The following is a 26,654-nucleotide window of genomic DNA, read 5'->3' as shown; positions in this document are numbered from 1 at the left end:
CGAAAGTGGTAACTTACCATTGGTCCACCATCTCCAGTCTCTCCCTTCTCTCCAGATGGGCCAGGCAATCCCTACACAGAGGAAAGAACAGCTTCAGACACAAACTATCCTTCAGACACAAACTATATTTGAACCCTGAAGGTTCAAAAGAAATATGCAGACAGACACACTATGTTTGTGAATGTGTGAAAAGAAAAGATATGTCTGTGTACCTGCAGACCAATAGGACCTGGAGGTCCTGGGAATCCTCTTGTTCCTTCATCTCCCTTGGCTCCAAAGATACCCTGCTGACCTCTGGCACCGGTCTCACCATCAGCTCCCTACAAAGCACATAGGAACTGGAATCAGAACTTCCAACTGGAATCAGAACTTCCTGCATCAACTTCCATACAAGCCAACGGACAATGTGAATGTGAACTATCAGAAGCTATTAGATCAAACAATGTTTTTTCTCATACTTACAGCAGCACCAGGCTGGCCAACTGGACCCATTGATCCTGGTGGACCAGGAGGACCCTTTGGAATAAAGAAACAGATATTGAGGGATAGGCAATATTGAGAGAGACCGATGTTCCAGTCTAATTACTGTCCACTACAACATCAAAGACTCCAGTGTTACTCACCTGCTCTCCCTTTCCTCCTTTAGCTCCCTTCTGGCCGTGCTCACCAACCTCACCCTGTAGCAAAACCAAAGCATTACAGACCAGGTACACAAAAACAAATCTCTCCAGAGCCTCCTAAGTTCTTAAAACGGGCAACATATGGTAACAGCTTTGGAGGTATTGGATGGGTCACTGGCCTTGTCTCCGTCCTCTCCGGGAACTCCTGGTGGTCCTGCAGGGCCAGGGAGACCCACTGGGCCTTGGAGTCCGTCACGACCAGCTGGGCCCATAGGTCCTTTCTCTCCCTGAGAGGGACAGAAGAAGTAAAGTGGTACAAAGAAGTGAGTCAAGACTGCATCACACTATCCAACCAACATTACTGTCAACAACTCATTTTACCAATTAGCCTTCTAATGACCGTTATATTATGATACCAGAGAGGCAGATAATAACAGACAAAATAATATACTTTAAATAAGTAAGAAATAATCATAACCAATGCCGAGACAGAAGACTATGCAATAGCAAAGACAATACAATACAATACAATGTAATATGTCCTGTGTCACAGGCTTTGTGTGGGGAGGACCAACTTACAGGCACTCCCTTCTCTCCTGCAGCTCCAGGTGGTCCCTGAGGTCCTGGTCTTCCTGGGGGTCCGATGGGGCCTGCTCCGCCAGCTGAGCCCCTCTCACCTGAAGATCCCTGGGGTTATGGAAGTAACATTTAATCACCACCAGTCCCACTTATGAATATGGATATTGTGAATGTCCCACAGTAAAGTGGCTCATAACATCTATAACACCAGTAGTAATAACATCTAATGGTTGTTTTGTTACGACTTACGGCTGGGCCAGGAGGACCAGCTGGGCCTTCACTTCCTTTGAGTCCAGGGCCGCCCTACAAAAGAGCATAACGATTTAATGCATTTCATGAATATCCATCCTACAATTGTGTGAAAGCAATTGCAATCCAACATATTTTTGTATCTTGTATTTGGTCATTCTGTGGCTGATAAATGAAAATATAGATTTTTTTATCATCAGTGTGCTGAAATAGGCCTTTAGTGGTGAAACAATATCCTAACGTTAGCATAATCCAGCATTAGCACGTAGCAAAACCCTGTTGGTTGGTCAGTCTGCTCACCGGGGTTCCTGGTAGTCCTCTCTCTCCGGGGAATCCTCTCAGACCAGGGGGTCCATCTTTTCCGGGGCCACCAGGGGGACCAGGGTCACCCTTGGTTCCTTCCTTTCCAGAAGGTCCAGCCAAGCCCTGCTCACCTGGTGGTCCAGGGGGGCCAGAATGTCCACGCTCACCCATTGGGCCGGTCTCGCCTGCAGGACCCTATGACAATACATAACACAATAGTTGAGTAAAAAGACCTGACACTATGCAGTGTTGACATACAGATGCAAGGTGTTTTTATACAAACACCCAAATCAATCAATCAAGATCAGGTGATACAGTCCACCTCATAGAAGACAACATAGACAACAGTAATTAATCTAATAAACCAATTTACTATAGGTCCCCAATAGGTGTCATCAGGTAACACATCCATAGATGGCAAACAATGTTGTTTTTGCTGTGTGATCCCTTGAATATGCAGGCTACACAGCCAAATCTCACACATTTCCAATTTATTTCAATTAAATAATTATGACTAAGGGCATATATATTGGAAGTGTTCAAATCTTGAGAGGCTTCGGTAAAAAGTGAAGTGGAAAGTGTATTTCTTTTCTGTGGTCAGAATGCCAAACCCCCAGTACTAGAAAGCCAAAGCCCGAGGTCATGGGTTTGTACCCCAAGGTTGAACCAGTCAGCAACAAAAATGGCTTACCTGAGGTCCAACAACTCCTGGTCCTCCAGGAGGGCCAGTCTTGCCTTGGAATCCCTGAGAAAGAGAGAATTATTTGGTTCAGTCATGATGCTTCATGGGCTCCTAGGGTATGTAACAATATTCAAATAATAATAATGACCTCTGTATGAAATAGCAATGAGTACCCCTGTAACTTGAGTGCTGTAAATCACTGCGCAACTGTAATAAGGCTTTAAAACTTACGACTTCGCCTCTCTGTCCAGGGTGTCCGGGCAGTCCATCTTTCCCTGGTGGTCCCTTGGATGGATTAAAGGAAAAAGTTCAAATATGACACAGTGACATAGCATTTTTCTTGCTAGACTGTGTAAATTGCATTAATGCACAATAGTCTTTCTTACGGGAGGTCCCTTTGGCCCAGGGAATCCGTTTGCTCCTTGAGGCCCGGGCAGTCCCTGTAAAGAACAGTGATATAATGTGAGTCATGATAGTAATATTTGTTCAAATCTAATAACAAATAAATAAGCGTCATCGATGAGTCACTCACCCTCTCTCCTGGTGGACCGGAGGGGCCATCGCTTCCTGATGAACCCTGTGAGAAAAAAAATGTTTAGAGCAATTAGTTTACTTGAGCTCACGTGTATTGATAATTCCTTTTTAATAACCTTCATTTTTGGCATCTCACCTTGGCTCCAAGCTTTCCGGTGGAACCACGAGGACCTCTCTGACCCCTGGGTCCCTAAAAGAGATGCAACACATAACAATTTAAATTCAAAGTTGCCCACAAGCACCAACAAATGTTTAAATAAGTTTAACTGAACTATGGTAAACTGAAACAGAATGGGGCTGGAATTGAAACACAACAGTACAATTGAATTTACCTAAATTGTGTATGAACGCATGCAGGCTGACCAAGAAAAGTGAACTGAACTAATTTCATCATAAATATCTGATGCATTTTATTGTAACTCTATTAAAGTGAGTGGTGTTGTGCAACTTACAGTTGGTCCTCTCTGTCCTCTTGGACCGGACTTTCCAATAATACCCTACAAAAATGTAAAAATGAGCTGTTAAAGTCATATGCACTTCAGAAACAGGTGGATCTGCATGTAACAAGTATGTCCTCTCTATTTCGCTCTATTTACATTACTCAAGTAATAACAGATTGAGCATGATGATATCGCCATTATACAATGTTAAAAAGTCAATATAAGTATAAATACTCTTTTGATCCTGTGAGGGAAATTTGGTCTCTGCATTTATCCCAATCCGTGAATTAGTGAAACACACAGTGAGGTAAAGCACACACTAATCCCGGCGTGGTGGGCTGCCTGCAACAGCGGCGATCGGGGAGCAGTGAGGGGTTAGGTGCCTTCCTCAAGGGCACTTCAGCCGTGCCTACTGGTCGGGGTTCGAACTGGCAACCCTCCGGTTATAAGTCCGAAGCACTAACCAGTAGGCCATGGTATATAGTATATATAGTCATACCATCTCCATTGACATTGGCACTGTGGGCTTTGTTTGAAATTTTTCACTTCCATCATATTTTTTCATTTCATTCATTCATTCATTCTGCAATCTAATTTATCCCTCATGCCTGTAATGGCCCTTACCCTTGCGCCTTTCTCGCCGTTAGCACCAGGGAATCCTGGGAAACCAAGAGATCCCTGTGGACATAACACATAAAGTCAGGTTTGTGAGCACCTACAGTAGCTGTCATATCAATTATCATAGTCAATTATCATAGTAAATCAATTATAGTAATTTCTGTCACTGACCTTGATTCCTTGTCTTCCAGGATATCCAGGCAGACCAGGAACACCAAGTTTACCCTGTAATTAGATAAAAGTTTTAGGATAAGACAACTAAAATATGTCTCACTTCAGAAAAAACATTGTAAACTATAAAACCATTAGACTTAAATAAAAAATTAAATTAAATTTTCACATTGTCTTTCATGGAGGACTGGTAATGGTTTCTCTTGAGTCCTTTAAAGGTCTTATCTAGAATCTATCTGTGTAATCCAGGTCTGTTTTAGATGAAAGATTCTTTTTGTTGACCCACCTTCTCTCCAATAAGACCAAGAGGGCCGATCTCACCAGGGGGTCCAACACGACCTTTTGGCCCCTCTGCACCATCCTCTCCCCTGGGGCCAGGAACTCCCAACTCTCCCTATCAGATCATTCAATGCATTATTCTTCAATTAATTAAACAAATAGTGTGCACAGTTATTATTGATATATAACCTATCTGCATGAAATGACTGAAGTACAGAAGTTAATATAATATTTGGTGGTCTAAACACTGTGATTGAAAATATCAGATAACATCAGAATGATGATGTAAGTGTGATGATAAGTAAATAAAAGGATGTAGATCAGTCTTACTCTCTCTCCCTTTGCTCCAAAGTCTCCTTTGATTCCAGGGAATCCATCTTCACCCTAGCAATCCAGAAAATGACTTCATGAATATTCAGTGTCTCATTACGATGGTGAGCAACCTCAATATGGAGGTCAGGGACAAAAACACTTCAAACAAAATGATGAATGAACATGCTAGGTGAGAAGGATGGCCTCCACAGCTGTTCTAATTGACACCCATGCACATTGTTGATTGCATTACTTCAATGGTTTATCCACTGAATAATTTTGATAACATTTCTAAAATATGCCCATAAGTCTTACTTGTCTGCATTACAGAAGATAAAACAGTGTTCACGTGAACTGTCACGTACCTTCTCCCCCTTGTGCCCCTTCAGTCCTCGGATACCTTGCTCGCCCTGTAATGTTTGTGTGGAAACTTATTGTGTAAATATTTCAAAAAGTGCAGTACTGTTACACAAACAATTCTATGACAGTAAGACTGTAGGAAACAATAGAACAGTGTGTATAACTTAATTAAATATATATAAAAATGAAAATTAGGCTAATTAATATTATTAGATACAAAATATAGGTCTATAAATTATGCTGTATAATGCTGTGTGAAATAAAACAGTTTTAACAAATGAGGATGGAATCATCTGCCATTTGAAAATATGATGCATTGTTGGATATAGACAAGTTAAACATGATGTAAAAAGTCACACCGTACCAACATATTTCACCAAATATGAACAATATGGTATGATTTTGGTAATACCGATGATCATGACTTACCTTAACTCCACGAGGGCCAGGATAGCCAATAGGACCCTGAGGGCCACTGGGTCCCTGGAATATGATAAAAAAGAGGACATGAGAAAAATAGATTCTTTGAAGTTGGGATACAATGTAACATACCAGTATCTGTGTAAACTCTGCAAACTAACACTAGGGGGCCTAATTTGAATGCAGGGCAAAGTGTAAAGTCTATGAGCAAAGTTCTCATGCATGAACTAACGGCATTACGTGGCGTGAGACAGATTTCAGCTGACCCCCCAATATTTGTGCTTAGGAGCTTTCTCGTGGTATTACATTTGCAAATAGATGTTGCATAGTTATTAGGCAGCATTTAAATTAGGTCCATAGAACTAAATAATAGTTTGCATCCTTAACATTTAAGCACAGAGTTGTAAGCATAGAGTTTTGTATAAAACTGACAAGCTAACTAGCTAACAACCAAAGTGCTTACAAACATCTACAACAGCAATGAAATGTAGCTAACTTGCAAACTGAAGTGTGGTATTTGGGCATGTTCAATATATTTGGCAACATAGTGCTACAAAAGATATGTGTTATACATTGTGAAAAGCACTGGCAGCTGGTGGGATCCCTGGGTAATTTTATATCTGAATAAATAATTTCAATTAATTTCAATTAATATAATAATTAATGATTGATATAATTTGATGATAGTTTTATTGTATCGATATTATAAAGTTAACTAACTGCAGCCAAATAAATACCTTAAAATGGTTTAACCTGCATACTTGTAGTGTTGCTACACAAAATATGTAATGACAAGCTGTATGTAGCATATTAGCTAACAACACAACATAATATATCAGCAATCAGTCCAAGTAGAAATCAGAAGAAAAAGTAGTGAGGCTCTATCCTGGTAAAGCTTAAAGCTTTACAGTTACACTTTCTGAAATGGGAATTGTCCACATGACTTGGCAAGCACCCAACTGTGCAAGTTTGCTTTTTCACTTTTTTATTTATTTGATTTAAAGATATTTAATTTAATTAAATTTAATTCTGTAAAATTACATTGCTACATATTTCCAGTCACTGTAATGTGAGACTGAAATTTGATTTCACTGATTTGACTGCAGTGCCTTTCTCTGCCATGTGACTTTACTGTTCTATGTGCTGACAATACACTGCTTGCCATATCTAATAGTGACAATACAATGTCATGATTCATGAATGTGAGGGGTATTAATTCTTCACTTAGGGGCAGTGGCCAAATCACAGGGCTCCTTCAAAAATATAAGGAGATACAATGGATGTGTGCAAGAAAAAACTGACAAAAAGTAGCATTTACATACATGTAACAGACATGACTTTCTTGAGTTCTTAAGGTTAATTTATTCTCTAACTACTGCTGATCTTAAAATTATGTATTCCATATCTTTCTCTTTACTGTATCAACTCAAAAAACAAAAACTAGTATGTTAAACAAGTGACTATTAGTTCTGTTGCTTTTCTAAAGTCATTGATTCAATATCCCTTAATACCCACATGAATAAAGTGCCCTCAAAGGCACCCTTTCATTCATGTCTACACTCAGGGCATTCTTTTCCCATACAAAAGGTTCATAGATTTTTAGTTAATGTTCCTTGATACAAAGTTATTCCCTGTTGAAGGTGATATTTAATCAGTCAGGGTATTTGATCTGAACCCACCTGGTTTCCTTTGGTGCCACCAGGTCCCTCCTTTCCTGGGTGACCCTGGGGGTAAGAGGAGAAGAGATCAGGAGGGCAAACTCGATGTATGTAAGATCGGTGAATTCTTTAATCCACAGCACAATGAATGCATACATTTATTGGCCTGCACAATCTCTGGTGCCATACTGTGCTGTTCATGCTTGACTTCACATGACAAAAAAACTAATTATTGGGGCTTATCTGTTGATAGCTACTTGTAATCTGCTGGGGAATTTTGGTCAATATATGGACTTTGCATTGTAATTTTGACAAGTCCAATCAGATACATGGAAACTCTGTAGGATTTTGTCAATCTTGTCAATCTTTTGGTCTGTATGCTGAGACACAGACTACTCGTAGATTTTCCGCAGGAGGTGACTGGTTCCTTCTCACAGAGAGGAGGGACGGTACAGTACTTACTGGGGGGCCATCGGCTCCTGGCATGCCTGGCAGACCGGGCTTTCCTCTTGGTCCCTGGAAGAAACCAAATCGGCGTCATGCCACTTCTGATGCATGGTGAAAGATGCCAACTTAAAATGACAGAGTTGATTTTTCAGTTTGTGTTTACCTTCTCGCCTGGCGGTCCGTTAGCTCCCTGAGGTCCTGACATTCCCTGAAATCCCATGTAAATATTGCATGTTAACATCTTTTACAAGTCAGCCTATTTTAATACGAAACAATGTGCGTGTTGTAATGGGACTGCTGCTATTTGATCAAACTGCTGAGGAAAATAATAGTAGTCGATTTGTGACAATATCAATCAGAACAAAGCTTGTTGTTTATCCAACTAATCATGAAGTGATTCTGTTGAGTTACTGGACTACTTGGGTTTATTGATACATTCTATGGGTGCAGCATAGTGATACCAACTAGTGTATACTATCAGTGCACATCAGGATGTGCTTTAGCTACTTCTGGGATGTTTGATGGACAAAGTCAGCAGCCTATATGACTAGCTATAATTATACACTTGCATACTGCACTAGCCTATAGCATAGGCACTCATTAAAAATTGGGCCTGGCTTGAAATGGACACAGACACTATTTTAAAAATAGTAAATAGTAGTCTATTCATTGTGTAGCCTGAAATGCAGTGAATGTCAAAGCCAATGTGCTCATCTAGCCAAAAGTCAACTCGGAAAGGGTCCATTAGTATAGAAGGCATGTGTTATCACCTCTTGCAAATTGGTAAAAGATTAAAATAGGTCTCCAATTGGAACCTGTTGGATTGGGTAAACATCCAACATTTGAGCCTGTCCAGCAATTTGTTTAAGTATATATATATATTTTAGACTTTTTGGATTTATTCAGATAGGACAGTGAGAGTGAGATGGGGTGGGATTGGGAAATGACCGCAGGTCAGATTTTAACCCGGGTCCATGTGGGCACTTGGACCTGAATGTGGTATGGATGCTGTAGCCACTTGTGCCACCGCTCCCCCCATCCAAATGTATATACAAATTGACCTTTGACCTCTTACCTGAGTTCCTGGTTGACCCTGCTGCCCAGGTGGGCCGGGCTCTCCCTGGGGTCCCTAAAACAGAAGATCAGGAAAAATGGTGGTGAGTAAGACTACCAGACCATTTACTTCTTGCCATAGTTTTTACTGTCCATATCATATCAAAAACATACAATTACTGCTACACTGCCCAAGAATCAAGAATAAAAATATGCGTAAAAGTTTTGTCTGGTGAAACAGATGACTTTCGACAAATGTGTAACTTTAACAATAGAACAAAGAACAACTAACCAAGTTTCCTTTAGGACCATGAGGACCATCATTTCCACGCACACCCTAAAATGAGAGATTAAAATGATTAGAGGATAAGTAGAGATAAATACATGTATGAAAACCCTGATAATCTGAGTGCATCAATACTTACAGGAGGTCCAGGGAGACCAGTGGGACCTTTGGGACCCAGCAGACCACGGGGTCCCTAAAGTACAGGAGAGAGGGGGGGACAGACACAATTCAGGAGATGGACACGAGGGAAATGTATAGACATAGACACATATTGCAATGTAATGTATAGACAATGTATATCATCACTGCCAGAATCACTGTGGCCAAACGTTTAACATGTGACCTGATTCTGCTTTCAGTCATATCCTTACAATATGATACAAATGGGCACTAATTAACTATCTTTGTGAAGAACTGGAGAAAAGTATGATGACATAGCAAACAAGAGGACAACATAAAGCACAGGGCTGCCAGCATGTGGTTTAAACCTCAGTACTGCAAATGATCACAATCATAACATCTCCTAATGATTTATTCCCTGAAGTAGGCTTAATGGATGTAAATTGGACTAAGATAATACGCCAATACCGGCTGTCTCTGTGCTAGAAAGAGCACATAATAAATCCAAATCAAATCAACAGTCAGGTAGGATTTTGATGCCGAGGCATTTAAGAAACACTTACTGGTTCACCTGGAAGACCTCTGGGTCCGACATCTCCGTCATCTCCCTGGAAACGAGACAGAGAGGTTCATGAGAGCAGATGGACATAGATGCAAATACAATTACCTTCTTCCAAAAACCCAGTGCTCTATGCTAAGCTATTACAGCATGGTTCCCTCAGACACATATCTGTTGCACTCCTGAGTCAGTACACAAAGTTGGAGAGCTGGCAGAACACATTTTCGTAATGATGTTTGTCATGATGGTTTTTACACACCCTCTCTCCATCCTCGCCAGGAGATCCTGGGACTCCCATTCCACCTGTGTTACCCTACAGAGCAGGAAACACAAACACTCATAAACATTGGACACTATTCCCATCACCCACTTATTACTCAATTACACAAGATCTACTTGTGTAGCGGACTTGTGGACTTGTGGCGTCTTTGCTTGCTTGTCACTGATGAAGGAACGTGTTGTAATACAATTCTAAGTTGTCAGGACAGGAGATGGGTGTTCAATGCCAAATTGACTCCAGAGCTATGGAGAAACTGAGGACACTCACCCGCGTTCCTTTGTCTCCTGGCAACCCAGGAAGCCCATCAAAGCCACGGTCACCCTAAGACAAGTACACGAAGAGAAACAGAATTGAACAAAACTATTGATTTTTTGACACAATGGATGCACTGGCAGTTGTATTAAAAAGGTTAGCTTTACCTTAACACCAGACTCTCCTGGCATACCGCGGGCTCCATCAGCTCCAGCACGGCCCTAGGAGGAGAAAAAGGAACAGATAAAACATCCCCACCATTCAGATCTACAAGCACTCCCAATCACTATAACACACACTAAAGGCATAGTGCTGTTGCTTATTTATCAATTCTTCTGTCATTTAAACATTGATTTAATCAATCCTTCATTTAAAGAGCCATTCGATTGACCCCTCTGTCAAACACAGATTTCAGATCTCAGATCTCAAGCGAACAGATGGCCCCACACCTGCGGCACTGACTTACCCTGCGTCCAGATTTGCCAGGTGGCCCAGACAATCCCTGAGGTCCTCTAGGACCCTGAGGAAAAACAACAGAGGTGTCTCTAGTGTCCAACATCACAGATCACAACAATTATCAACCATAAATCCCAACAACTACAACAATCTTGTGTTTAGATGCATAATCAATGTTGAATTGTTATCAAATGAATTGTAGTGTTGTTGCGGGAGTGAGTCTTTGTTACCTGAGGACCAGGGTCTCCACTCTCTCCCTTCAGGCCAGGGCTACCAGGAGTTCCCTAAAACAGACAAGGCAGATGTTTCGTGTTTTTCATTATGTTGATATGTTTTTATTTTCTGTAAGAAAACCTGTTGTGTTGCAGTAGTTACGATTCACAAACACTCTCAGATATGTTGCCACAAGAATTTGAAGCAGTAAGTAAGAATCTGAAGTCAAGATAAACAGCAGTGTTTTTCTTCTTACCACAGGTCCGGTACGGCCAGTGTAGCCCATTGCGCCAGGTGGTCCTTTCATAGCAAGCTAAAGAGACAAAGACAGCGTCAGTTACAGCATCAAGCTGGCATTTACCTAGTCCTGCTCACCATTTACACTGTCACTGGTCAGCACACACAGGTGATTTAGACACTACAGGAGTGTCCATAGGGGGAAGACGTTGCTTACCCGAGCCTGAGACAGGATAGCCTGGGCCTGGGCCTCTTGTGCTGAAGCGACTGGGCCTTTCTCTCCAGCGCTGTTTCCAAAGCGGAACTACAAGAAGAAGGGAATCAGATTGGTTCTCCCTAATGACATGCATGTAAAGGTACACTCTTGTTTTCTGTGGTATAGGACATGTTATAGGACAAAACAGAGGAACATTAGTAAGAGTCAGGGCCTAACAGGGCATGTGTGCAGGGCGGGTGCAAAGTGTGTGAGTTGTGTGTAGGCTGGGCTGGGTGGGGTGGAGGTATATGAGACTTACGGGCAGCATGACAGAGGTGCCAGGGGGTCCAGGAACTCCATCAGCACCAGCCAGTCCAGCTTTGCCAGGGGGACCCTGACGGAGGAAAGTGCTGCGGTCAACCATTTGATCATAACACTGGTCCGCACAGATACATCACTAAATCATTACTCCACATCAGCATCCATATTTTGGACATAGGAGCTACCTGGTGTCATAATGGAATCATACACATCACATAAATATATGCATAGCATATGTAACTTACATACTAACAAACACACACTGACACACTCACCCTCTCCCCAGGATCACCAACAGAGCCAGGCGGTCCAGAGGGGCCGGCAGGACCAGGGAGACCCTGAAAATGAGAGGCAATGTGTAACTACAACACATATCATTAACAGTATGGATGGCCTTATACAGTGATGAATTAAGGACATGATTAGAATTGGCATGGATATTATGAAATAAGAGAAGCACTCACTGCTGGTCCTTCAGGTCCTGGGGGTCCTTCAATCAACATGCCCTGTAAGATGCATTGTAAGAGTGAGGGAGGAGTGAAAGTGTCTTCAAAACTTGTGAAATAACTAATATGTCCTAGATATTTATTAAGCCAAAAAGTTATTTAGATTATCATTCTGTTAAATGAAAAATTGAATCACAAAGCACAATAACTGTCTGAGTTCTGAACACATTTGACTTGGATAGGGCCCCCTGTAGGTGAGGAGGTGTAAGTGCAGTTCCCACTCACAGGCTCAAGGACAGCAGGCTCTCCCTTCTCTCCCTTCTGGGCACTCACGGCGGCCTGTGGGAAACAGATATGTAACCCAAAACACAGCTAAGTCAGTGCAGGGGAACCGAGAGAGCTGCCCTAATCAACGCCAGGCCCACTGCCCTCAGCTGAACTGGCCTCTTGGGCAAAGAGTACAGACGGACCGGTTAATGAGGGAAAACAGAGTGGAACGAGAGAGAAAATGTTGACATCAGATATGTGAAAGGCTACTGTGAGGAAGAACCCATGTGAATGACGTGGATGGGGCTCCAGTATGAGGTAGAACCATAGAGACTGGACGCTCATACTGAAGGCTGTTATCTCATTTCACAGCCACACATATTTGGGAAAAATGAGAACTTATGTCATGCTCACATGATGGTCCACAAGGTCTAACAAAAATTTATGAGAAATGCTTGACAATGCATGACATTTTTGTCTTGTGAAATAAATAAGCTACATTCTGGTCTGGAGAATTTCCACAAAAATGCCCCTATGCACCTATTTTACATTTGATTCTGTGGCATTTTACCCGTGTTGCTACCAATATACCAATGCACTGTTAGGGATTTCATTGCACTTGTAATCAACAAGTCAATACAGCACCACACTCCTATATACAAACCATGTGCTTCCTTTGTACAATATTCCCATCGGCCTAATTAACTTAGCTTTGCCCAGAATTATTAAATTATTAGATGAAAACTGTTACCTGTAACATTACCAAGTGCTTGTGACAACCTTCTCTCCAATGAACAAATACAACTCTGCATGATTTACTCTGACACAATTGAGTTAGGCCTTAAAATTACTTTAGACAACAAAACCTTATTCAGAGAAAGTTAATCTCACATACAGAATGCACCCAATATGAACGAACCATTCTGCATTTTAGTATAGCTAGGAGTAGTCTGACTCAAATTCCATGACGCTTGGCAAGGCTCAGCACAGTTTGTGTCAGTGTAAACATAGCTGAAGCTGAAACAAATGTAGCTAGTCTTCTACCAAAGCTGTCTGAATAGGATACTGAAGAGACAGCAGGTTTGTTTATTTTTCTATTTTTCTGTTGAAGGGCCTGATTCACACAGCATTTGGGTTCAGGTTTTGATCCACTGTAGCAAACGACATTCGAGAAATGTGGCACAAGTCAGCAGAAAATCCACTTCTAACGAGGCACAAGGCTATGATTGTTCTGCTGGATGTGCCACAGTGGTCCTCTCCAAATCGCCAGGCTCCCTGAAATCCGCTCTGAACTGTAGTGCATATCTGCACTCCATAATGTGCAAACAGAATTACAAGCACAAATCCCATTTCAGTGTCTGTGTGTGACTTCTGAAATGGGGATTTGGTGAGAAGCGGGCTTGACTTACGCCTCCCTCGTCCGTCACTGCGGACAGAGCAGGGCCCATCTGGCCAGCGTCGGTCTCTCCCTCGGGCATAGGCTCGTTGTAGTCCTTGTAGGAATAGTCGTATTCCTTCATGCCAAAATCACCAGTCACATACTCCTCTGTGAAAGTCTCGTCGGGAGACTGAGACGCCCCCTCGCCACCTGCCTTGGTCAAGTCTACCTCCTCCACCACTGGTTCCTCCACCTGGGCCAGACCATTGGGAAGAGGATGTGGGGGTGGGGGGTGGGGGGGGGGGGGGTGGGGCAGATAGGAAACACCAAAGACAGAAATTGGACAGAATGGAACAGGAGGGTGACAGAAAGAGGATGAATGTTCATCAAGGATTCAAAAGTAGAGTGAAAGAGGGAAGGTAGGTATTTGAGAGTCAAGAGAGGTCAAAGAGGAAGAGGAGGGAAGAGGCAGGGAGATTCAAATGAGATAAGGCTTACCTGAGATGATACATAGACACTGGAGGAGGCCCTGAGTTGCAAATGATGCCTCTTTGTGAACCCAAAGCAGGCATCCTCTTTCAGTGTCTATGGAATTTCACTAGCTGCATGTACATCATTCCATCATTCTCAAATACTGTCTTTCACCAAAGCATGACACTTCATACAGCGGATGTTTCATAATGGTATACATCCTGATTTGAACCCAAATGTGAAATGTCTAGGTACAGAATGCAGAATGATATTATGAATCACCACATTGCAATGTCATGAATGTGTTTTGCTTGGTGAGAGACATTGGCAGCTACTGTACAACTATGGCTAATGCACTAGAGCTAACTTACCATTTAGTTTGAGATTAACAAAATACTTTCCCAATGAAAAACCTTTCAGTTGACACAAATTTATTTTAAGTTGTCTTACCGTAACTTCACGTTAATGAATATGTCAATGAGAGATTTACCATGTATTTAATATACTGTATAATATATTTTATATAATATGTATACACAACACAGTTTACCAATACCCCCCAAAATGACCACAATCAACATTTCAGAAATTAGACTACTTCCATATTGTATTGTTAGATGACTACTGTTGAATGAGATAGAATGCATGATATTCATTCTCTTAGAAGATAAACATTCCAATATGACTCGCACTCTTTCAAGATTTTTGTTCTTATGTCAAGTGGAGAGCTGTTGTCTCCTGTCTTGATATGAGAACAAAGTCTTATCTTGGGGTTAGATAGAGTGTGTGGCATACAAGTATGTTTGATAAGAATGAAGGCTATGCATTCTTCTCCAGAAAAAAAGTGCTGCACTTCTCATGGCACTGTTGGCTGAGGTGTGATACACTGATAAGAAATCAGATTGATAGTGCTTCTACAGTGTGTTAGAACCAGTCAAACAGGTTAGAATGACTGTACTACTCCATGTTAATTCACAACCAAAGGGGACTGGACTCACCTCCACCATTATTACACTGAGGTATCTGACTGCCACCATTGACTATGAGGAATCTGACATATTTTCATTAAATCTCTAGTGGAACATATTCCTTGACAAAGTATGACCTGGTTTGCTAAACTCATGTTTCATATGGTATTTTTAAATATGATTATGTGTAATTTATTACTTTTTCTGGGGGGCGGGGGTTCTGTGACTCCTACCAAAGTGTCAGGTTTACCTGGCCAGGAGTTGCATCATGTCCAATCACCTCACCATCTGGTTGTGGGGCTGCTTCCTCCTCTAAGGTGTAATAATAATCCGTCTCAGTGGGGGTGGGACCACTCTCTGAGTAGGCAGGATCTATGTCCTGATTGGATGGGGGCCAGGAAGTAGGTGGATTCAGGGTGGAGATAAGAATATTTAAGGAAGAGTGAGTGGTTAGTTGGGGTTAAGATCCCAATGACTGTGTTAAAAGAAGAAGAGGAAGACCAAGGGCCACAGAAGGTATGTTTGTTGGCACAAATGACCGTGCTGACAAACATTGTAATTTAAATGTTATTATGACATTACACTATGATTAAAAAGAATTTTGAAGCTGGCATTAAAGATCTTACCATAAACCTTGTCATCCCAAAGGTTTATGGCATTCAACAAGATCTAATATCCCAGCAGGAATTTCTTCCCCAAAATTCCAGAACATATTAAAGGTGCCACAATGCCATGATGGGGTAAACCCCTTAGAATGTCAGGCAAATGACCTCAACAGGCCCATAACCTGACCAGTCCTTTGGCACTGATTAGAGTTGCAGTCATCGCCTCCAGCACATTAAAAAGTGAGTTATGTTGTCTTCTGTTAGGTCAAAAAGATCCTCTAAAGAAATTTGAAGGACAGAAGGTGAACAATACATCACTGCAAATCACAGCCTCACAGAAAGAGCATAAATAAATAATTTGTTTTCAGCTGCACCTTACCATATTTACTTTGTTTGCTGGGTATATAAGCAAACGTTGGATGATAAGCTTCAATGTGGTGTTGAACCTGCATTGTACTGCTACATTAGCATACCATGCAGATCCAATGAGAGAATGCTAACAATTGACTCTTTTTTTCTGTGAGACTGTTTACTCATATTTTGGGAAAATATGACCAAGACAGAGGCATCCCAGATACACAATGAAAGAAAGACAAGACAGGAGAAAATGACAGACAGATTGGAAACTTGTGGTGTATTATTTTAACATCTACAGACTGTTTGTATGTGTTTGTGTGGTAGCGTACTAAGTCACTATTTAAAAGATAGCATGCGCATCATTTTGTTTTCTTCTTACTACTCACTAGACAAGAGAGACAGCAGAACGAGTGTAGGACTTGGAGTGCAGACTCAAAGTTACAGGAGATCAAAATGGGAAACAGATAGAAGACTGTACAGATAGTCATGCGGCAGTATCACAGTCCGCTATATCATATCGTCTGTCATGATCGTACTGATCATATTGATATGTGATATGGTAGAGAGAGTCTAGGTCAGTATGTACCAACGTTCTGGGGACCAGGTTGCCATTTTTTTATTATTATTTTAAAGATCCCTGAGTATTTTTGTCCTGTCTAGTTCCAAGCTATCTGATTTGCTTTACTAACAAAGAAAGGGAAATTTCCACATTTCTTTCCAGATGAATGAACTGTGCTGCAACAATCCCGACATGAACAAATCACACATTGCAAAATTATAGCGTCAAGCTTAAAACGTAACATCAGAACTAAGGGTGATCTGACCAAGGCCATGCCCTGTTTTCCTACAAGAAGGCAACTGAGTGGAAAGTAACATGGTCCCCAGAATCATTGGGTTGGACATAAAGCTCTGGACAGCCACCACGGGCTCTCTATTTGTACCTGTTGATAACCGTTGGTCGGTTTCTTCGGTTTTTCTGGCACTGGAAGGGTGGTGCCGCTGACCACAGACTTGTCGAAGGGAGGGAAATTTTTGGAGGTGGATTTGACGTTATTGACCTCAACCTTGGCCTTCTCTGGCTTGGGGAGAGGAGGAAGTGGTAAGGGCACAGGAGCTGGTGCCTCTTTCTTAGGTGGTGGTTTAAAGGGAGGTTTTGGACGTTCCTCAACAATCTTAACAGTTTCAGTTACAACAACCTCTGGTTTTGGAGGTGGTGGTTTTGTAGCTGGAACTTTGACTTCTGTTTTGACTTTGACCACCTCAGTTTTGGTGACTTCTGGCTTGGCAGCAACAACTTCGACTTTCTCTGTTTTGATTACCTCTGCTTTAACAGGGGCCTTCACCTCAGTTTTAACAGTCTTGACCTTAACAGTTTCTGTTTTAGTGACCTCTGGTTTTACAGCAGTGACCTTGACCTCTTTGGTTTCTTCGGATTTGGTGGCTACCGCTGCAACAACTTTAACTGTTTCGGTTTTGGTGACTGGTTTAGCTGCTGTGACCTTGATCTCAGTTTTAACAACCTCTGCTTTGGCAGGTTTAACTTCAGTTTTCTCAGTTTTAACTTTCACGGTTTCCTTTTTGGTGACTTCTGGTTTGGTGGCTACCACTTTTACCGTTTCCTTTTTGGTGACTTCTGGCTTGGTGGCTACCACTTTTACAGTTTCTGTTTTGGTGACCTCTGGTTTGGCGGCAACCACTTTCACTGTTTCTGTTTTGGTGACTTCTGGCTTGGCAGCTACAACTTTTACAGTTTCTGTTTTGATGACCTCTGGTGTGGTGACTAAGACAGTCACAGTTTCCGTTTTGGTGACCACTGGTTTGCCAGCTACCACTTTCACAGTTTTGGTGACCTCTGGCTTGGCAGCTACAACTTTTACTGTTTCTGTTTTGGTGACCTCTGGTTTGACAGCTACCACCTTGACAGTCTCCGTTTTGGCGATCTCTGGTTTGGGAGCAACCACTTTTACAGTTTCAGTTTTCACAACCTCTGCCTTTGCTGGTGCAACTTTGACCTCCTTCTTCTCAGTTTTTACCACTTTGGCTTTTGCATCAGTCTTTTCTATTTTCTTTTCCACTTTAGTGACCTTGGTTTTTGCCTCTTTGACAACTTCGGTTACAGCAGCTTTGGCAGCTTCAGCTTTTACAACTTTCTTTACAGCTGTGGTCTCTACTTTCACTTCAGCTTTAGCTGGTTTTGCCCCATTGCCATTGATTTTCTTGTCAGCCCCATTTTTATCAGTGGCAGGTTTACCATTACCATTGCCATTGCCGTTGGCTTTGCCATTGGCTTTTTTCTCAACAACAGTCACTACTTTCTCCTCAACAACTGTAACCTTTTCTTCAGCCACTTTGGTTTTGCCATTTTCTTTTTTCCCAACAGCGGCGGGAGCGTCGGTTGTTTTCCCTTTGCCATTGGCATTGGCTTTCTTCTCCTCAGATCCCTTACCGTTGCCATTAACTTTGGTTTCACCATTTTTGCCGTTGCCATTTACTTTCACCTCCCCATTGACTTTTTTCTCCTCTGCCCCTTTGCCGTTACCATTGGCTTTCTTCTCAGCTCCATTTTTGGGAGCTGCTGCTGTTGGTTTGATTTTTGACAGGAGGATATCAATGGCGGTGGGCTTGGCCTTGGTTGGTTTAGCTGCAGCAGGAGCTGCCTCTACTTTGGCTTGTTTGGTAGGTTTGACCTGGGCTGCAGGTACTTTAGCTGTTTTAGTCACAACTGGCTTGGCCTTGTCTGCGGCAGGCTTTGATGGGGCAGGCTTGCCGAGGGCAGGCTTAGCTTTAGCTGGAGCAGGTTTGGGTTTGCTGGCCTCACCATTACTTGCCTTGCTACCCTATTACGTGTGTTGATTAGATGTGATATGGTTGTTGTTGTTTTATTTTGAATGGATGTGGGTGTAAGAGACAGTAAGAGACAGACAGACAGAGACAGACAAAAAAAGACCAGGGATGGGAGGGGTTGAAATCAAAGGGGATGGACAGATGGAGAGAGAAAGACAAAGGTTGATGTGTTGAGATACAATGAAGCTTGGATGACTGGTTGAGACTCCTCTGGCATTACTGGATATAGCCTCATAAAAAGGCAGACTTCACTTAGAAAAATCACACCCAAAGGGTGTTATAATTACACCTACATCAGCATGATAAATAATGTACAATTTTGTCAAACAACAAGGTAACTATTAGGGCCATTTTCTCCAGTAATGCCAACCTCCATATTAAAAAAGCAGCAACTTTGTGCTTATGGTTTGCAGGGGCACTGGGTGGAAGGGTCAAGTTCGGCTGGGGTTGGGGTGGCGGTGGGGCTGCTCAGGTAAAGCCAGTGCTACTAAATGTACTAGTCATGGCAGGAAATCACACTGAGCCAACTGTGCAAAGAGAAGTAACGTTAGAGCCAGACGGACATGCTACAGATCCTACAAGAGGTTCTACATGAGGTCACACAAAGCATGTCATAAGATGGAGTGAGATAGTTACATCTCATTGCCAGACACATGCATGACATGCTTTATATGAAAGTGCAGCAACTTACAGTATATTACCATTGGGAAGTGTCAAATATTAATAGAAAGATACTACAGTATTATGTACCAGTATAACTATGGTGCTATATTTATGTGTGCATATTATACATGTAGGAGTATTACACACTTAATTCCAGTGGATGAATAGTTTCTGTTGTTATGGCAGACACATGTGAAGAGACTACTAGATTCTATTCAAAACCGAAAGAAACATGAATACCGCATGCTGGTAGACACATACATAAACCTAAAAGAGACTTTACGCATTGCAAATATTCAAACACAGAAAGGACACAGGACACACAAAGATGCAGATGCATTCAGATCAAAAGACAGACAGGCAACCATACTAGTACACATTCAGTGGTTTTAGACGGACAACACAAATATCAAGTCAGATAAATCATGTGAATAAAACTAAATCTAAATCACATACAAAGTCATGCAGATGGCATACACTCTGTCTGTCAATTAGACATGAGGACAAATCAGACATGCAAATCTATCTCTTAAGCAGTTGGTCAGACCCAGTGATTTAGGGGGCATATTTGTGTGTGAGTGTGTGTGTGTGTGTGTGTGTGCGTGTGTGTGTGAGTGTGTGTGTGTGTGTGTGTGTGTGTGTGTGTGTGTGTGTGTGTATGTGTGTGTGTGTGTGCGTGCGTTTGTTAGAAGTCTTTATGTCCACATGTAGTTGAGTGTGTGTACAGACCATTGTAGTGAACGACCCCCAGTGCCCCTGTATTTTCCACACTTTTCCACAGTTATACAAATACATACATACAAACAAACATACAAACACGTAAACAACAGATGACTGACAACAGGGAAAATGACATCCAGACAACGGAGAACACAACACCACTGACGGATGGTGCAGACGATGTGCGGGGGGCGGATGAGGACGACAAGGACACAAACGCGTCAAGTATAAAATGGACGGAGAGGAGAGAGAAGCTAAACTGACCGAGTGGACTAGAGAGACACTGAGTACTGTTGAGAAATGCTGAGACCGAGAGATACTGAGAAAACTGAGCACTAACAATATCATAGCCACACAACTTTAGGAAGATCAAACTTCAACGATCGCAGATCACAACAGCATTATCTCATTCATCTCTCTCTCCCCTCTCTCTCTCTCTCTCACTCCTCTCCTCCTTTGGTTCTTTCACTCCCTCTTTACCTGTTCGGCAGGGGCCCCCGTATAAGGGAAAGGGGGGGAGGAGGAGGATGATGGGAAGGGGGTGCCGGTTGTTTCCTCGTAATAAAAGGGGTATTCATAGTCATCCCGCTCTTCATCAAAGTACTGAGGGAAACGGAGGGGGGGGGGGGGGGAGAGGAGAAAGAGAGAGGAGCCAGTGGAATGCGTGAGAGAGGAGGAGAGTGAGCGGTTGAATGTAAAAGAGAAGGAGAGAAAAGAAAGAGAGGGATAAAACAGTAGACAGTTGAACATGGAGGAAAAACAAACAAAGCAGAGTTTGATCTATTCATAAAGGGCCGGTATGTCATGATGCACGGGTCCTCCACTGCATACACTGATGACAGACATGGCACCTTTGTGAATCAGTCACAAGCACAGTGATAGGTAAACACATTTGTTCATTTATGAGCACACCCAGAGACAAATAATAATATCCTTTCTTAGATAAGGAAACACCTCTATCTCATAACATCTCATATTAGGAAAGGAAGACTAATTAAATGGGCTTTTAAACTATGGGGTGTGATTTTAAGGTGACATGAAATATATGTGTTTTGTAATATCATAATATGAAGTGAAATATTGGAAAATGCTCAAGGATGTACACTGAATAGTTTCCCCAAAGATGTAAAATAAAGCTTGGTGGTGAGGTGAGAACAGACCCTTGTGAAATCATCACAGCCCATCCGAGAGACAAGAGAGAGAGAGAGAGAGAGAGAGAGAGAGAGAGAAAGAGAGAGAGAGATGTCAGCCACATGTCTCTATGCATCTCTTCTCTCCTACTCTCAAGGGCTCTGCTGTTTTAAAAAAGATTGCTCATAAAATGAAACAAGAGAGAAAGACTGATACAAATTGTGTTTGATAGCACAGAGCTGAACTTTGATGAGCTCCAGATGACCAGGGTAAAGCCTTATGTTGGGGGTAGTGTAATTTAGCTTTCACCGTTATGTTAAGGGGAAAATGAAGGTACAATAACTTTGAGACAAACTTGTCTCAAAAGTCACAATGTCTACACCTGTTGTGGAATTAGTGTCACATTCTTTTGTCAAATGGACTTTTTTCTTTATCTGACTAATGGCAACAGCATGTCCCTAGAGAGTCACAGTGAATGTGTATGTATATGTAGCCTCAAAAGAAAAGGTGGAGGCACACAACTCTATACCGTATACTTATCTAACCCTAGTGCAAAGTCAATGCCTTCCTCTCATATGTGTATTTAGTCACATGACCAACCTTCCTAGCCAGACAGTAGCTGTCTCTGTAAAGGATCAAACCCTGATCTCGTTCTGATCCCGATCCAGATCCATCTAGTCCTCACCAGATCACGGCCAAATCCGTTACAGAATCACCAGCTGTCTGGTTATCCAAAGTAAGAGCAGAATCCAAGAAGCCAATATTACACTCGAGACACATTTTAGTATTTTGTGTTTCAATGTTCTGGAGCGAACAAGCATTAAATTAATTCTACCAAGAGTCCTCAAAGGTGGTCTGTCACTGATCCTAAAGGATTCTTTGGTCCACTAAGGAGAAAGTATTACACTGAGTCCACTGGCATCGCAGAAAGCCTGCCAAACAAGCACCCACTGTGACTCCTGAGGGAAAGCGCTGGCCAGCCATTAATCATAATTAAGTCTGTGCATTTTTGTGTTTTTGGGAATGGAGAGTGTGGGGTGTGTATCCCAGGGTGTGGTGAGGCGCTACTCACGGGAGGGTTGGGGTCCTGGGACTGAATCCTGGGCAGAGGGGAGTCACAGTCAGGGCTGTAGTGCTCGCAGAAGTCATAAGCAGCCTGAGGGTTGGATGCAATCAGCAGCTGCTGAATATCACCCTGCAAGAGAGGACAACGGAGAAGAAATTAATACTGCTAGATAGATAGATACTTTATTGATCCCCAGGGGAAATTCAAGGTCTCAGTAGCATACAGACAACACACACACATTCACTAACACACTACACTACACACACACACTACACTACACACTACGCTTAATATGAGAGCAGTTATCTCATTTAGAAATGATACAGTTTTAAGGTTGTGGGTGGTATAAAGGTGTGTGTAGGAGACTTGAGTTCCTGTGGGTTCCACAGTTATAAGGCAAATGATGGCGGTTGTAGCAGGACTGCTACAACTTTGTGGATGGAAAATGAAGTGTGCAGTATTGCATTGGTGTGGTTATATGTTACTGAAGATTATACAGCTGAGTTCATACACAGAAATGACCCATTCCAGCTGAGAGTGCAGACATTTTTCAAACCCTTTTATCAACGTGGACCACCACTATCCCACAAACACAGTGACCATGACCTCAGTCTGACCTGGAAGACCTCATCCATCAGGCGAGAACCGAACACGGTGATGCCCTTGGTGTCAATCGTGGGATTGTTGCTACGGGGCAGGGACTTGGTCATGCGCTTCTTACAGTCCAAGAGCAGGGTGACGTTCTTCTTCTGCACGGAGATGGCAATGCGGTGCCACCTGCAGTTGGGGAGGAGGTACAACATAATGGTGTCAACGTGGAAAAGGAACACACACATGGAGCCTGGGAGGATGTGTGTGTCTGTGTGTGTGTGTGTGTGTGTGTGTGTGTGTGTGTGTGTGTGTGTGTGTGTGTGTGTGTGTGAGTGGCGAGAGAGAGAGAGAGAGAGAGAGAGAGAGAGAGAGAGAGAGAAGAGAGAGAGAGAGAGAGAGAGAGAGAGAGAGAGAGAAAGAGAGTGTGTGTGAGTGGCTACGGTTCCATATACTTGCGTGTGTGTGGTAGGTTTAAATGACACAGGGATCACTCACACAAGGGCACATAAACTCCAAGTTCCATCATGAATACATAATATTGTGTTCATGAGAAGGGAAAAGTTTGAATTCTCAATAGCACAGTTCAAAATATGTATTGGCAAGATTCAGAGCAATAGTTAGGTTGGTGTAAATGTCCAGACTGTAATAAAAAAAGATAAGTACTAACAATGTTATACATTGTATCCTGGAACTGAAGCCATTTATGTAATAGATATGAATGCAAGTCTTATGAAATGGCCAGCAGTGTAATAAACTGACCTTAATGGTAGACTATCAAAGTGTTGCCGTGGTTTGTCATATTAAAGTCTGAACCGTTACAGTGGGGACAGTAAGGTGAGTGAGGGGATCGAGCAGGGGGGCAGGGGGGGTTACTGACTTGCCGTCGGCCAAGTTGACACCCCGGAAGAGCGGGTAGTCCTCTGGGGCAGGCTTGCGGTGCTGGTCTTCGTACAGGAAGACGGGCGAGCGCCCCAGCTCAACGCCCAGCTGCTGCACGCCCTGCTCGCTGTAGATGGACAGCAGGAAGGCCTGCAGGCCGGCCTTGGCCTTCACCAGGGTCATGATGGAGAAGTTCTCTGGGAAACGACCTGTTGCGCACAAACACAGGGGAGAGAGGGAGAGAGGGAGGGAGAGAGGGAGGGAGAGAGGGAGGGAGGGAGAGACAGAGAGGGGAGGGAGGGAGAGCCAGGGCCAGAGGAATGTGCAGAGTGTGGGAGTGAAAGATGAAGAACAGAGGATGAATGTGGGAAGGAGAGAGGAAAGAGAGGAAATGCAAAAGGGAAGAATTAGGATGGATAGAACAGAAAAAGGAAACAGTAAAAGGGGAGTGGAACAGAGTTGTTGCCACAAAAAGATGAATAAAGAAATAATGGAAACCCAGGATTTAGACAAAAGTGGAAATAACAGGAGAGGAAAAGAAAGGAAACAAAGAGAAAAAGAGGGTTATGTGCATGGCATGGATAATCAAACACCATCAGTATACTGTATTTTAAATCCTCAAAGGTATCACCTCACAGGTGAGAAGTGAGATCTGAAGCACAGACTAAACCAGTCGGCTAAATGTGTAGCTCTTGGGTTCCTTTATGTAACCATATATGGTGTAGTTATACCCTCAATGCAAAGATTTTTATGTTCAACATGTCTTTGCATTCGCGCAGCGCACTTGTTCTTGAACTTTTTTAATTATATGGTGAGAATTCAAAGCATTTTCGGCAACATCACAGTCTCGCCATAGGCTCTCAAGATAATTGCAGCAGAGGCAAGAAATATGGAGCCACCATAAAACCAACAAGACCGAAACAACTACAAAACCAAATCATGAAAAAAAGGGAAGGGAAAAAAACATTTCTGTGTGTTTTTAGGAAACAGACGCTTAGAATAGCAGACACCACTGACTGTATACATCAAAACAACAAATGCAAAGTAAATTAATTAATATTTGTCATGCATCTTCTTTGATTAAGTGAGGCATCACGTTACGCTAAGAGGCCAGGTATGGTACCTGAGAAGAGCTGGCTGGTGGGGACGGAGATCTGGGCCTTCTTGTTGATGCGGTAGGCATGGTCAGCGGTGCCAGCGCGACGGGACGTGCAGAAGCCTGGAACCTTCTGCACCCCCTCAGGGAGAGAGGGCAGCTGCAGCACCCGCAACACATCCACTGGATCTGTGGGAGACAGACGGCAAGGGAGGGAGAGAGGTAGCAAGAGAGTGACAGAGAGAAAGAGGGGGAAAGGTAGAGGTGGAGAAGGGAGGAAGAAAAAAAAGAATCGTTAGAGATATCTTCAAATAAGAACAAAAAAGTTTTATATCTCACAACACAATAACATATTTGACAGCACTCTTCTTTTCAAGTCCAAATGTGTATGACTGTGCATTAGCATTTTCACCTTAAAATAACTAAGCGACATGGTGCTGGCTGGTGATAGTAACAGTCAATGTGGCTCACAAACTTTGTGTTCATGCTCCCAGAGTGCTTTTGTGGAATTTGTCAAGGAAATTCACTAGAATGTGACAAAATTAGAAACAACATTCCAGATCCCCCTCACATTTTTGTCAATTGTAAAATAGCTGTAAAGCTCTCCACATCTATTCTGTAGCTTCATCTGTTTAAGCACACCAGATCCACCAGTCCTCAACTTTGAAGTGGTTCTGTCTTCAGCCTTTGGTTGCCCTTGGCTAACGTCACCAAAACTGAGGGAAGACTAAATAACTGCAGTGGAGTAACACAAGTTATTTTTGTGGGTTACGGTGTCTTGCCTCAAACTGGTTAACAAAATGTAATGGCAAGCTAAATTATGTAGTTATGTAAAGGGTTTTCGAGCCACCGCAAATAGACTACAACGGTTACTTTTTAATTTAGTGGTCAAGAGTTTCTTCTGTGGCCTTGCCAGCTTCCTGGCCACATTCACAGAAACAGATGTCATCTCTAATTTGGTTTGGTAAGTCATCCAAGTGCATTGTACAGTGTACAAATGCCAGGGGGAGGTAATATGGGTCTGTCAAGCGCTGAAGTCCAGTACTCTCATGTTGAAACATTTCCCAAGTAGGAGCCATAGATACTGATTGTAAGTTAGCACATAGAGTAAATGGTCTCAGAAGACTGTTGTGCTAATACAGCACATCGCCATGGACTATTGCTATCAAGATGAGAGAGAGAAAGAAAGGGGGATGGGGGGTAGAAAACATAAGGAGAGGAGGAAATCCCAATGGAGAACTTAAATTCAACAAGCCATTGAAATCCACACACAGGAACGTGAACAGAGAGAGAGAGAGAGAGAGAGAGAGAGAGAGAGAGAGAGAGAGAGAGAGAGAAGCAGTGGTGGAGATGGCAGCTACTGTATCAGATTGCCAAGCAGAAAGAAAACACACAATGCGAGCCTCTGTTTAAAAAGCCATAGTCACACACACACACACGCGTGCACGTATGCATGCCCGCACACACACGGATATACACAGCTGCTCCCAGAGTCTTCCTATCCAGAGGAGGCCCCAAAAATATGTT

At 42.6% G+C, this 26,654-nt stretch overlaps 1 protein-coding gene across 5 annotated transcripts in view; it reads right to left on the bottom strand.

The window, feature by feature from the left end:
• Positions 1–26,654, bottom strand: part of col11a2 (collagen, type XI, alpha 2) — a 42,123-nt gene that overhangs the window by 7,994 nt on the left and 7,475 nt on the right. For 2 of the 5 annotated variants that reach the window (XM_042076524.1, XM_042076523.1), the window contains exons 3-47: positions 25,155–25,316; positions 24,030–24,240; positions 23,179–23,338; positions 22,568–22,690; positions 20,845–20,967; positions 15,426–15,554; positions 13,768–13,989; positions 12,377–12,430; positions 12,110–12,151; positions 11,921–11,983; positions 11,644–11,718; positions 11,346–11,432; positions 11,148–11,204; positions 10,909–10,962; positions 10,689–10,742; positions 10,390–10,443; positions 10,238–10,291; positions 9,950–10,003; positions 9,695–9,739; positions 9,151–9,204; positions 9,018–9,062; positions 8,748–8,801; positions 7,836–7,880; positions 7,688–7,741; positions 7,247–7,291; positions 5,577–5,630; positions 5,153–5,197; positions 4,806–4,859; positions 4,483–4,590; positions 4,197–4,250; positions 4,032–4,085; positions 3,420–3,464; positions 3,104–3,157; positions 2,966–3,010; positions 2,820–2,873; positions 2,665–2,718; positions 2,443–2,496; positions 1,749–1,946; positions 1,449–1,502; positions 1,200–1,307; positions 800–907; positions 624–677; positions 463–516; positions 213–320; positions 18–71 (exon numbers count right to left, since the gene is read on the bottom strand). In XM_042076524.1, the coding sequence (XP_041932458.1) occupies positions 18–71; positions 213–320; positions 463–516; positions 624–677; positions 800–907; positions 1,200–1,307; positions 1,449–1,502; positions 1,749–1,946; positions 2,443–2,496; positions 2,665–2,718; positions 2,820–2,873; positions 2,966–3,010; positions 3,104–3,157; positions 3,420–3,464; positions 4,032–4,085; positions 4,197–4,250; positions 4,483–4,590; positions 4,806–4,859; positions 5,153–5,197; positions 5,577–5,630; positions 7,247–7,291; positions 7,688–7,741; positions 7,836–7,880; positions 8,748–8,801; positions 9,018–9,062; positions 9,151–9,204; positions 9,695–9,739; positions 9,950–10,003; positions 10,238–10,291; positions 10,390–10,443; positions 10,689–10,742; positions 10,909–10,962; positions 11,148–11,204; positions 11,346–11,432; positions 11,644–11,718; positions 11,921–11,983; positions 12,110–12,151; positions 12,377–12,430; positions 13,768–13,989; positions 15,426–15,554; positions 20,845–20,967; positions 22,568–22,690; positions 23,179–23,338; positions 24,030–24,240; positions 25,155–25,316 (3,533 nt within the window). Of the gene's footprint in view, positions 1–17; positions 72–212; positions 321–462; positions 517–623; positions 678–799; positions 908–1,199; positions 1,308–1,448; positions 1,503–1,748; positions 1,947–2,442; positions 2,497–2,664; positions 2,719–2,819; positions 2,874–2,965; positions 3,011–3,103; positions 3,158–3,419; positions 3,465–4,031; positions 4,086–4,196; positions 4,251–4,482; positions 4,591–4,805; positions 4,860–5,152; positions 5,198–5,576; positions 5,631–7,246; positions 7,292–7,687; positions 7,742–7,835; positions 7,881–8,747; positions 8,802–9,017; positions 9,063–9,150; positions 9,205–9,694; positions 9,740–9,949; positions 10,004–10,237; positions 10,292–10,389; positions 10,444–10,688; positions 10,743–10,908; positions 10,963–11,147; positions 11,205–11,345; positions 11,433–11,643; positions 11,719–11,920; positions 11,984–12,109; positions 12,152–12,376; positions 12,431–13,767; positions 13,990–15,425; positions 15,555–17,078; positions 18,975–20,844; positions 20,968–22,567; positions 22,691–23,178; positions 23,339–24,029; positions 24,241–25,154; positions 25,317–26,654 lie in introns of all 5 variants that reach the window. The other 3 variants (XM_042076528.1, XM_042076526.1, XM_042076527.1) reach the window with 3 other exon arrangements.

Source organism: Alosa sapidissima, chromosome 21, assembly GCF_018492685.1.
Source record: "Alosa sapidissima isolate fAloSap1 chromosome 21, fAloSap1.pri, whole genome shotgun sequence".
Taxonomy (NCBI): domain Eukaryota; kingdom Metazoa; phylum Chordata; class Actinopteri; order Clupeiformes; family Clupeidae; genus Alosa; species Alosa sapidissima.
The sequence above is the reverse complement of the archived record's forward strand: the minus strand, read 5'-3'. Positions and strand labels throughout refer to the sequence as shown.